The sequence below is a fragment of the Camelina sativa genome, chromosome 1 (assembly GCF_030686135.1).
Source record: "Camelina sativa cultivar CO46 ecotype springtype chromosome 1, ASM3068613v1".
NCBI classification, from domain to species: Eukaryota; Viridiplantae; Streptophyta; class Magnoliopsida; order Brassicales; family Brassicaceae; genus Camelina; species Camelina sativa.
In genome coordinates, this window is record NC_141880.1 from 14,173,777 (window position 1) to 14,186,582 (window position 12,806).

General features: G+C 35.3%; 2 protein-coding genes across 5 annotated transcripts; one reads left to right on the forward strand and one right to left on the reverse strand.

The window, feature by feature from the left end:
- Positions 1-325: 325 nt before the first annotated feature.
- On the forward strand, positions 326-3,282 carry LOC104708390 (mechanosensitive ion channel protein 7). The gene is made up of 5 exons (XM_010424953.3): positions 326-1,947; positions 2,033-2,156; positions 2,235-2,528; positions 2,601-2,803; positions 2,881-3,282. Exons 1-5 carry the CDS (start codon positions 326-328, stop codon positions 3,173-3,175), a joined length of 2,538 nt encoding a protein of 845 aa, XP_010423255.2. The 3' UTR covers positions 3,176-3,282.
- A 1,065-nt stretch (positions 3,283-4,347) lies between these two features.
- On the reverse strand, positions 4,348-9,035 carry LOC104791538 (uncharacterized). 4 transcript variants are annotated; one of them, XM_087458617.1, is made up of 14 exons: positions 8,359-9,035; positions 7,738-7,849; positions 6,794-6,906; positions 6,554-6,685; positions 6,182-6,417; positions 6,022-6,097; positions 5,813-5,899; positions 5,596-5,676; positions 5,450-5,482; positions 5,304-5,360; positions 4,992-5,033; positions 4,837-4,915; positions 4,680-4,750; positions 4,348-4,587 (listed from the first exon to the last, which is right to left on the reverse strand). In XM_087458617.1, the coding sequence occupies exons 1-14, from the start codon at positions 8,527-8,529 to the stop codon at positions 4,495-4,497; spliced, it is 1,383 nt and encodes a 460-aa protein (XP_087314743.1). In that variant the 5' UTR covers positions 8,530-9,035; the 3' UTR covers positions 4,348-4,494. The 4 variants fall into 4 exon arrangements, 2 of the variants coding, with proteins under 2 accessions (XP_087314743.1, XP_087314746.1); XR_015562005.1 differs by lacking the exon at positions 6,022-6,097 and having other exon boundaries at positions 8,359-8,839; XR_015562006.1 differs by lacking the exon at positions 6,022-6,097 and having other exon boundaries at positions 5,596-5,687; positions 8,359-8,839.
- Between the last annotated feature and the right edge of the window lie 3,771 nt (positions 9,036-12,806).

Here is a 12,806-nt window from a genome sequence, read left to right on the forward strand (position 1 = left end):
AAGGTGAGATGTGTAAAAACCACATTCATTAAATTTAGTGATCGTTTTGTCAATGACGAATTAATTGCTATATTAAGTCTTTATCCAACTCATGGTGGTCTAAAAAACTCCTAAACCAATTACAATTGTTAGTAAGTTAAGTAACAGAGAAAACAAAAAAAATATTACATACACCTAAACTCGTAACTCTTTTATTCTAAAATATAACGTAACATTTGCTTGCTAATGCATCATCATCTTCACATTTTCTGTTTCATTTTTTAAAGATTCTAAAGTTTTGTGTATATTTTTTTTTCTTTCTTACGTTTTCGTTTTTGATTTTGAGATGGATTTCCGAAAACCCTTTAAATCTCATAGCTCGTATAAACAGATTATAAGCACCGGTGATCAAACCGAGAAGACGAAGAAGAAGAAGAAACACCAAGAAGTTCTTGACGATGATTCTGGTTCTAGCTTCAGCGTCCACAAAGCAGCGGTGGAACGAGGTTCCAGCTACAAGTTATGGCAAGACATTGTAACAGATGATCACGTTAAGAGTGGGAGTTTTGATTTTTCGCAATGCCGTGAGGAGATCGCACTCGATGTTAACGACGAAACCGAGGATAGTAGGATCAGCAACGGCAACAACATGTTCGGTTCTAAAGAAATGAGAGTCTCTTTCAAAATGAACAGTTCAGGAACCAAAGACATGTGCGGTTCGGTACGTTCTTGTACGTCTTCGGCTTCTTTTTCTTCGGCTAGGATGCGGATGAATTTAGAGCAGCAAGAGGATGAAGGAGAGGTAGTTGTAAGATGTTCATCGATGAGAAAATCAGAACTTGTTTCGAGAGCGAAGGCGAGGTCAAGGCTGATAGATCCGCCGCAAGAAGAGGAACAACAGTACTCGAGTTGGATGGGGACATCGGAACAGTTAAGATCCGGTTTACTTGGTAGACAGTCTGATGATACTGAGGAAGAAAACGACTCATTGGCTGAGGAAGATGTTCCTGAGGAATATAGAAGGTTGAAAATGGATGCGATAACGTTGCTTCAGTGGCTGAGCTTGATAGCACTCGTAGTTGCGTTAGTGTTGAGTCTAACGTTTCATACGTGGAGAAAGGCAACTCTTTGGAGCCTTCACTTGTGGAAATGGGAAGTGGTCTTGCTGGTTCTCATCTGTGGGAGGCTAGTTTCGGGATGCGGAATCCGAATCATCGTCTTTTTTATCGAAAGAAACTTCTTGTTGAGGAAACGGGTCCTCTATTTTGTGTACGGTGTGAAGACGGCTGTTCAGAACTGTCTCTGGCTTGGCTTAGTCTTTCTCGCTTGGCATTTCTTGTTCGACAAGAAAGTAGAAAGGGAAACACAGAGCGATGTTGTTCTTCTTCTCGTGTCCAAAATCTTGGTGTGTTTCTTGCTGAGCACCGTCTTGTGGCTGATCAAGACACTGGTGGTTAAAGTTCTAGCCTCTTCGTTCCACGTTAGTACCTACTTTGATCGGATTCAAGAAGCTTTGTTTCACCATTACTTGATCGAGACGTTATCTGGACCTCCAATGCTTGAGCTGAGCAGGATAGAGGAAGAGGAAGAGCGAACGCAAGAAGAGATCTTCAAGATGCAAAAAGGAGGAGCTGATTTATCACCCGAGCTTTGTTCCGCTGCGTTTCCTCAAGAGAAAAGCGGGAGTACAGTGAACACGAAGTTATCTCCATCTCCAATCATCCCAAAGACAGGAACTGATAACCGAATCACAATGGATGATTTGCACAAGATGAATCAGAAGAACGTTTCAGCTTGGAACATGAAGAGACTGATGAAGATTGTGAGAAATGTTTCGCTGACTACGTTGGACGAGCAAGCGCTACAAAACACATCTGATGATGAATCCACCCGACAGATAAGGAGCGAGAAAGAAGCTAAAGCAGCCGCAAGGAAGATTTTCAAGAACGTAGCTCAACCTGGCACAAAGTGAGTCTTATCACTCTACAACTTCTCTTCTTTCTTAAACAAAACTATCTTTCTTACAACCTAATTAATATGAATGACAAAAAAGGCACATCTACCTGGAGGATTTGATGAGATTTTTGCCAGTAGATGAGGCGATGAAGACAATGAGCCTCTTTGAAGGAGCATTAGTGACCAAAAAGATTACAAAATCAGCCTTGAAGAACTGGCTGGTAAAATTAATAAAGAGTTTTTGTTCTTGAGATTTTGTACATATGTCACTAATTGTGCTGTTGATTCTGCTTAATTAGGTGAACGCTTTTAGAGAGCGAAGAGCACTTGCTTTGACACTCAATGACACAAAGACAGCAGTGAACAAACTCCATCACATGATTAGTTTCCTTACTGCCATTGTCATTGTAGTCATATGGCTAATCCTTCTTGAAATAGCCACGTCCAAGTACCTTTTATTTTTAACTTCACAAGTTGTACTCTTGGCCTTCATGTTTGGGAACTCTCTTAAGACCGTCTTCGAGTCAATCATCTTCCTCTTTATCATTCACCCTTACGATGTTGGTGATCGGGTTGTCATCGACACTGTAGAGGTACTGAAAAGCTAAAATATATGTGTGTGTGTGTGTCTATGATAGTGTATAATAATAAGATCAAAATTGCAGATGGTGGTGGAGGAAATGAATATTCTCACAACAGTGTTCTTGAAAGCTGACAATCTAAAGATTGTGTATCCGAATATTCTTCTGTGGCAGAAAGCAATCCACAATTACCACCGTAGTCCGGACATGGGAGATGAAGTCACATGCTGTGTCCACATCACTACTCCTCCGGAAAAGATTATTGCAATGAAACAAAGAATATCTAGGTAACTTGTCTTAATGTTTTAAGTTGATATATTATGAAGGGGCGACGATGATGATATTTTTTCCCCTAAAACCGCAGTTACATCGACAGCAAGCCGGAGTATTGGTACCCAAAAGCTGATATCATTGTAAAAGATGTGGAAGATTTGAACATTGTGAGGTTAGCAATATGGCCGTGTCATAAAATTAACCACCAAAACATGGGAGAGAGATTCACAAGAAGAGCCTTGTTGGTGGAGGAAGTAATCAAAATCCTCCTTGAACTTGACGTCCAGTACCGGTTTCATCCACTTGACATAAATGTCAAAACAATGCCCACTGTTGTCTCGAGCAGAGTTCCACCTGGCTGGTCTCAAATCCCTGATTCAGGTTAATAGAGACGTGTCTGCTTTTTGTTTTAGTGGATAAAACAATTTAAAGGTGCATGTGAGACAGCAAATTGTGTTGTTAGTAATGAAGGTGTTGTATATATTATGGTGAAAGCAAAGAAGGGATCATAAACTTGTCTTATAGAAACTTTATGAAATAGCAACTAATTATATTTTTTTAGTAGTGAGAGTGATTTTCGTGGCAGAGGAGAGAAATGGGACTCTCTGACTATCAATCACTTTTACTATAAAATAGAGTCAATGATAAAATTATCCTAAAATTTCACGTTATTATTTAAAACAACTCTACTCTCATCTCTATTTTTTTACACTAATTATATTTTAAAGTTAAAAAAAGTTTAAAATACCCCCCACTGTTTCTAGAATTTATGGCTCCACCTACTTGGATAATTGGAAGTTTAAGTGCTTCGATTGTGAGAGTATACATCAGTGTTAGATTCTTGAGACAACTCCTATTGTCATGGATAGACCATCACCACTTGGAGGATATCCAACTATGCACACAGTCTGTAAGAGACTAAATATCTTTCCAAAAAGCTTCAACGGTTTCAAATCCTTCCAAAAGTCTTCATCATCCATGACCAAGAGGGCTAAGATTTTTGGTTACTAAAAGTATGTCATGACATAGTTCTATAAAATATTAAAAATTTCCTAATCAACTTTTTTTTTTTGAGTTAATTAGTTAACCTATAGAAAACAATTCTGAGTTGTGCATTTTTTATACGGGAAAAATGTCAAAAAAAAATATCTACTTTTAAATTTAGGACAAAAAAAATATATAAACTTTTGAGATGTCATTTTAATCATCAAGTATGACTTGATTATCTTATAAAATAATGAAGTTTTGTTGATAAGGCTATTTTAATCATACCGTTAAGTCACAGTTACAAACCCAAAAACGGAGTCAATTACTCCGTTAGATGCTTCTGTCTAGCCACAATACGACGTGGTTTTCAAAAAAAAAACTAAAACAAAACTATCCAGGACTCAAGCACAGCATTTCTAGGACTTACGTTACATCCCAAGACCAACTGATCTGGAGTGTTTTGTTAGGAAAAATGTGAACATATATACTTATAATGTTTAATTGAATATCACCAAACTAAGAAAAACGAGATCTCCTCCAAACCCACCGAAATCAAAATTCCCATTTCGTCTTTTTCTTCTTTTGTTTTTTTTTTCTTTCTTTTTGAATAATATTGATCATAATATCATTACTTTATGTATCATACACTCATACATTTTTATCACATACTACAATGTTATATACACTCTTCTCTTATATACTTGGTGTGGTCTTGTAATCACACTTCGTCCCTTGAGGTCTTGTTGATTGCTTTGTTCAATGGCGGAGAAGATACATTTTTAATAAATAGACTTTGAAAGAACCCGATCAACTGCGCATGCAAAACATATGGTCCATCATAATATTCATATACAATTAATCGAAATCAAAGTTATTTTTGATGGATGGGATAGCCATACGTACCGACGACAAGGATACGCAAAGAAGGCAGAATCCAGGGAAATAGAACGGTGCATTATCAGAAAGAAACAATGCTATACACATGAAACCAAAATTTTCAATGTGTCAAAAGACATGAATGGAATTTAGTAGTAGTTTGTGTTCTTACGGCCTTACAAACCTGTCAATGGACTCAATGCAAATGGTCCCACGACTGCGCCAAAGGACCTCACTCCAGATATGCATCCTTGCACCTTTCCCTACAGAAATTCAAACAATAGTTTGTGCTCTTTTGTTTTTGTTTGGAATATTGATACCACAGAAACTAGCTTTTACCTGTTCACCAGTTCCGACCTGTCTTGAGGCAATACCACAAACCTGCATCCGAAAATATTCAAACTTTAAATTTTATAGAATCCGAATTTAAAACCATTTTGACGATGAATGTATTGGTCCATGTTTATTATATAGGCCACTATGATTGCCAATATAACTTAATAATTCTGCCTAATTTTCTATGTGAGATATATACATTATATATTACTCTAGGTCTTATTTCATTTACGATGTATGATTACTCACAAATGTTATTAAGTATCAGGCAAGATTTAGAGCGTTAATGACTAATTAAAAAGAAAAATGTCTTACCGACGGAATCACAAACAAGCTTCCAGGAAGTACAAAGATAGTGGTGAAGTAAGGAACCTGCAGCGAAATCGAAAAAAAATAAAATAAAGCAAAATCAAATTAAGATCCCTAGTTTTGAATCAGATCCCTAGTTTTGATTGACTCACCCATGGTGCCCAGGAAATGCTGACAATGGCCATCTGCATCACAAACCCCCAATATGACCCATTTCAATACTTCTATGTGACAAGATCAATTAATTATTTAAGGTATCAATAGAAACGTAAGTAAGCTAGGAAATAAATATGCTTACGTTCAAGAATTGCATAAAAAGCCCTGTTGATAAAAGCTTGCGTTCTCCAATGGCAGATGCAAATCTTGGTAGTACAAACAGCTGAGAAAACACTAATACATATCAAATTAACTTAGAAGGTATTACAATATATTTAATTATAAATACTATGTTATTTTTTTTTGAATAATAATTATAAATACTATGTTCATGATATAATCAATCGTAATCTATTTACTTGAGTGAAAGATCCAACGATGTTAAGCAACAATACGAGTTCAGCAAACTGTTTCTTGTCAAATCCAAAACGTGCTTTCAAAAAGTACTGCATAGTTTAAAAAAAAATCATACGTATTAATTCATTAATATAAAAAAAATACTCAATATGTAAAATAAGGAGTAATATATATATATATATATATATATATATATATATATGAGATAAACCAAATAAGCAGACTCCAGTCCACTCTCTGAGAAACTGCTGAAGAATGTAATAACCAATGCTTGTACGAATATGGTGCTGCATGCATTAATAAAACCCATATAGAATCATTCACAATAATAATATACATGCATGAAGTACATAAATATGTATAAAATATACCTAGTCTTCATCAAGCTGATCATATCTTTCAATGAAGAATACTTCTTGTGAAAGACACGTGTTTTAATGGGTGTGTCGTTCAGAATCGGCTCTCCTAACATTCCGACATTGTTACTATCATGATCATCGTGATGACATGTACCATCATGATGATCATCATCTTCATTATCGTTTAGCCTTTCCTTTAGGAAAACTCTCATGTACACCAGACTAACGAGAAATGTTATGGCAGAAACCTTATTACTCCCAAAAAAAAAAAACACCTTAGACTTTGGATCACATGAGAATTTAACATTCTAATGAATTAATGTATAGTGATATAAACCAACAAAAAAAATCAAAGCAAAAAATGTATAGTGATGATAAAAATACCTGAAAATTCAAAGATATGGGTAGAAAACGAGCAACTAGTGCTCCGAAAAGTCCTGCGATTGTTTGGATACCAGTTAAAATACCAAATGCTGATGTTCTTGCACTGTCATTACTGCCGTTAATATTTTCTGCCTGAACAAACAAAATTTCCTCAAAATGAATTTTATTTGAAGTAACCTGATAAAAAAAATTAGATAACAGTATTTTATTATAAAACGACGATAATTTATTAAAATGTACCACATAAGCATAAGCGAGGACGGCGACGGTGCCTTGGCATACCATAGAGGTTAGAATCTTGCTTATATAATACACATAGAAGAAATTTGTATCCCTTCTGTACCCTAAAATTACTGCCAAAATCAAACAATAACATTATTTTCTTTTGATAATATGAGACATTATTATTCTATAAAGTAAGAATCAAACAATGGAATAGTAATTTTTTTTTTGTCAAATATTTGGAATAGTTATTTTTTTTGGGTTAATATTTTGGAATAGTTAATTTATTTGGCAAGATAATTATAATTCTCTTGTCTTTAATTTATGGCTCAGCTGTGAAAGATTGCAGGCAAGATAATACTACAAGTTTTTTTTTTTACATGACAGAGGGAGATACAAGGTAAAATAAATTTTGCTATGTAGGCAGATAATAAGTTTTGGAACAAAATAAAATGTACTTACTAAATCGCATCACTTGTTGCCCTTTATTTATTTTCAATTTTTTTATTCTAAGGTTTAATTGATAATTGTGCGACCATTGGAACAAAAAACATGTCCAGGAATGCAACTTATGTGAGTAGTGAGTGTGTGAGGAATGAACGTGCGAAAGAAATCCTCTAAACTGTTTTCGTGTAAAATAATTAAGCCTTTGCTTGTAATTGCGATTCAAAACCTTTTGGTAGTTAACTAAGACTGAAAAAAAAACATTACGTGTACGTGTATTGGCCATGTACGTGTATTGAAGTGGGGTGTAAAGCTTCTTTACGTCCACGTAAAATTGTCCATATAATTAAAGAATATACAGTATAATACATTGACGTACACATATCTTATTCTTTTGGTGTTGGTTTTATTGAGTTAATATATTTAGTGCGTTATTTTCTTTGCGTCAGTCAGTTAGTGACCAAATGATATGTAACAAAAACAAAAATAAAATAGAGACCAAAGAAAAAAAAACGGACCAGGAGGAATAATGGAGAGACACATAGGAACTGTGAGGATTGTTTTAATCCCATATCTGTCTGATAGATTCCCAATTACCGGCATCATTATCATTGTCCCAATCCCTATTGTCTTCATTTGATAGTAGTTCTCATCATTAGCGCACATAAAAAAGGTCATCAAGATTATAACATGTACAAATAGTTACAAGAAAAAAATTATTGATCTCTTTTGGAAAGAGTTTTCTTTTTTAGAAAAAAAAATCATATTAATTACATATAATGATTCTTAATTTGAATAACATGGTGTTACTTTTTGTATAAACAACTTAGTTAAAGATAGAAGAATCGTTATTACCACAAAAATCATTATTTTTACTCTTTTTCAAAAAAGAATTATTATGATACGTGAAAACATGGAAGAATGCTGAATAAACTCAAATTAGAAAAAAAAAAACTACTTTATTACAAGTTACTAAGCTATAGTTTGAAATATGAAAGAGAATATATTCTTTAAAAATATTTAGGATGAAAAAAACTCAAAGCCGATGCATCTTCTCAACTTCAATTTAACAATCAAGAAAATGAAGATCAAAGGAGAGAGACTAATGGAAGTATAAATGTGTATGTAAAGGTTGGTACCACTTGTTGGAAACCAGTGAGGTAAACGGCCAGAGAACATGAGTCGCCTGGACCGGAGCACACGGCAGCGACGGCAACGTCGGTAACCACAGGTATTACCATGAACTCGGCGAAGCCAGAAAGGAAGACCGTCATCAATATGTGCCTCAGCCCTCCAATTTCATTCTCCATCACCTAATACCTTATGTTTGCCGACTTCTCGATTGAGAGAGAGAGAAAAAAAAAACAACACAAAGTGTTTAGAATTTTGTTTGGATTTTGATTTTGTACCACACAAAAGAAAAAAAGAAAAATGCTTTTATGAATTGAGTATCCATCACACATAGCTACTAGTCACTGTCACTTATATATTGAAATTTGTCCGCGTTACAATTTTTTTTGTAAGACTACAAAATCCATCGAAAAGGTTTGTCCACTACAAAACCATCTACTGTATGATTAAATTCTTGTATCGTCGCAATCTGACAACGCAGTAATATGTGATTCTCAACACAAAAGCTGTTTATAGATTTGTCAACTTATTTTCTTATAGAATTAAATGGAACATATAAAGTAGAATCTAATTCGATTGCTGCATATTATCTACACAAATTAAAGCAAATATGAAAAAAGGTTCTGCATATCCGAAATAAAAAATCACAATAAATGAAAGCCAATGACCAAGTCTGATCTAGTCCAAGTGGTTGGAGTCTAACGCTTAGATACAACATAAAACTTGGGACCAGTGTTCGGAAATGAAGCCAATTATTTAGAGACACTTCCTCTTGCGGTCCTTGTTGCTAGAAAGAAAAAATGAAGCCAATTATTTAGAGACACCTCCTTGTTTTATTTTAACTTTTTTTCCTTTTCATTTGTACAAAGTCCATCTTAACATGCTTTTGCCTTTTGATGTAGTATCTTTTTATCAATTACTTTATCGAACCACGAACTTGCAATGAAATAACACACTAAGATAGAGATTCTATGCTAATCAAGTAATAATCAATAATTTCCAAAGGCTATCACTATATGAACATGCTTTATAATCAAGTCTAATTACCACTAAACACCCTTATCATCAATTTCCATTGGTTAGGAATGTAAAGCTTTTGAAAAGTTTGATTCAGGAATTTCATCAAAGACTTTCTAGACATGGAAATCCTAATGTCTAGATTCAAGCTTGATCATGGCTATCTAGCATTAAAATCACTGAACAAGAAAGGATTCATGCAAATAAAGCCTTAAACATCAAAGATCAATCATCTATCTCGCTAATCTATCAAGCCCAAAGCTCTAAGAGATCTACTCACTCATGGTTATGATCACACAAAGGTAGAGGTTTAATCTTTGTGAAATCATAGTTAGAGACTGTAGATTAGAGAAAATAAAAAGAAATCACTATTCAGAACTTCAAAATAAACAAGGGATCCAACAAACTTAAGAACCTTAAAAACTTACATAAACAAAGCTAAGATCTCTAGAATAGGTTTAATGTACTTATATAGAGAGTTAAAAATGAACCGGTCGGATCCGGTCAAGAAACATGCCTCCTCTTCCCTTTTCTTCTCATTTCTTGATCTATTTGGCTCCAAATCACTCTTTCCTTGTACATCTCCACTCCAACACCCGAGATAAAAAAACTTGATGCAAAACGCAACCTAAACAACTTTAATGCTCATGAATATGCACAAAACAATGAAGAATTAATCTCTAAAGTCACATAAAAACACAAGATATCAACTCCCCAAAACTTATCTTTTGCTAATCCTCTAGCGAAAGTTAAGTAGAAAACAAGGGAGAGAGGTTTAGAAATGGGACTCAGAACCTAAGAGCAAGAGACAAAGGATTCAAACCACAATCCTTAAGTGCAATTCAACGGTGCTAAGATAAATCAAAGTGCTTACAAATATTTTTCTAAACTTATCACAATGCACCACTCTAGTTCACCTTCTACCTATTGGCAAAGACTTGCAATCTTATTGAACATCTCTTTCACATTCATTAAAGTGTTTGGTGCAATCTTGCAAATGTAAAACAAATTAAGCTCAATTGGTTTAAGAAGAAGACTTTTTAAAGTGAGTTGACAAAGGTGTTTTTAGGTGGTTTACTCTCAAACAAGAGAGAATACTCGACAGTTGTGAAACCAATCTAAGATTGAGAACAATTTGCGCATACAAAGCTTAGCTCTTGATGTTCTACCCACCTAGAAGCTTTTCTACCATTTTTTCATCCTTCTTTTCTTTCTCTTCAACCCAAAAACTAGACTTTAAGCTCTCCTTTTGTAACTTCTGGCCTTATTCTCTTTGTATATCTCTAAGGCTACTCTTTATTTTAAACATTAGCTCCTTTTTTTTTTCATTCTTTATTTGCTAAACTCCTAATCTTATTTGACTTTTCTTTCTCTTTTTTTTTTTTTTTTTCTTTTTGATTCTAGGAGACTATAAGAAGACTTTATGTCCCTTTTCTTTGAGACTTAAGAGTTTTTTTTACCAAACTTAACCTTAAAGACTTTTTTTTTCTTTTCTTTTGAACAAGTAAACATTTCTTTCCCTTCTTATTCTCTTTCCGAAACCTGAACCCAAATCAACATTCTAACCACCTATTTCTTTCAAAACCAGTCTCATTAGCTACTTCTTATGATTCCAAACCTAGATAAAAAAAAGAGCCAGTTCTTTGTCGTTCTCAATACTCTCAAGATTTCACAACCTATAGCATTATCAACAAAGAAGTCTCAATCAAAAAATCAATATAAGGCTTGAAAGAAAAGGTTGGGGTTCATACGTATGGCAAGATGGTTAATTAAAATAGAGTGTCAAAAAGAGATTGTTAACCTAAATGAAGGTTCCATGAGCTAGAATTCATAGTCCTCTTTCTTTTTAACAACATTCATAGTCCATATGCAAGATATTTTAAAGATCAAATTAAAGTCCAAATAATAGAGAGATGCAACCAATGCCCTACACTGATTTTTTAAATTTTGCTAGTAAGTATGGCACATAACTCTTTGGCTCGGTTGGATAATTGACACCTTATGAAATGTTTTGGTTGTAGGTTCGAATATGTCGTTTGAACACTTGAAGTTATAATTACATTCGGTATGTTTTCTTTATTTTTTTCACTTTTTTCCTTAAATAAAATTATGGGCTTCCAGCTATATTTTATTTTCTTATTTCCAGCTTAAGTTTAACAAATTTAAGCTCATATATTAATATTGTATAGTATACATATAGCTGATATGTATGAAGCAAGGCAGTCACCAACAAGGTACCAGTTTCATAGAAGGCTCAAGGCCCAAGACAGATCCAACAAGTGAGGAAGGATCTAGAGGGGATGAGGTGTCAGGGTTTGACTAAATGGATCAGGTTAAGACTGCCAGCTTAGTACTGTTCACCATGTTCAAGAATAAAGTAACCGTGGTAAGGTAATGGATCATTAGTGTGAGCTGACGTATCCATTGCTTTAGGTCACAACAGCTCTTGGGGAGAATAAGACAAGAGTAGTATAAAGTAGGAGGTAAGGAAGGGTAAGAGGGTTATCTAGATTCTGGATCAATCTTGTAAGGGGGAGGAAGAGAATCCGTAAGTTCTCTCAAGCTTGTATTCCGATATCTCATTAATAAAAGAAGTATTTTCATAACTTTCTGATCTTTAGAAGTTTATATCTCTAATACTTATCAAATTGGTATCAGAGCTGCTCAATCTTGGGAGGACAAACCAGGATAAAGAAAATGGAGGAGCTACAGAAGGCAGTTGAGCACCTCCAACGCGATGTCAGCAAGATCTCAGAAATAGAAACCGAGGTCAAGGAAACAAGGAAACAAATGGAGAAGCTGGACGTCATGGAGAAGCAAATGGGGAAGTTGGACGTCTTAGAGTTATCCAGAAATGCCTATTTGGAGAAGAAAGAGACACACCACCTCCTGAAGTCAATACCAACACCACTGATGTTGCCCACCGCGTCTTCACACCCAGTCAAACACCGACAACCGTTATGCAAGAGACGAGGGGCGACGTTCCAGAAATAGGGGATCCGTTGACGAGAAAAATCGAGATTCCCCTGTTTGATGGAGAAAACGCGGAAGTGTGGATACAACGAGTGGAGCAGTATTTCGAAATGGAGGAGTTCTCGGAGGAAGAGAAACTGAAGGCGGTGCGTATGTGTTTCAACGGCGAGGCGCTAACCTGGTACCAGTTGGAACGCGACCGAAACCCTTTGACGGGGTGGGAACAGATGAAGGAAAGGGTGTTAGATGACTTTGCCGTGTCTCATGGCCTAACGGCCGGCGGAAGGTTGCTGCTCTTGCGTCAGAACGACACCAAGCACTACTGTAAGGATTTCATCGCTTTGGCTACAAACGCCCCGGAGGTTTCCGAGAAAGTTTTGGAGTTAGCTTTTATGATTGTTCTTAAGCCAAAAATCAGAGTAGGGGTGAAGATGTTTGAGCCCAGAACTTTAAAAAAAATGATGAG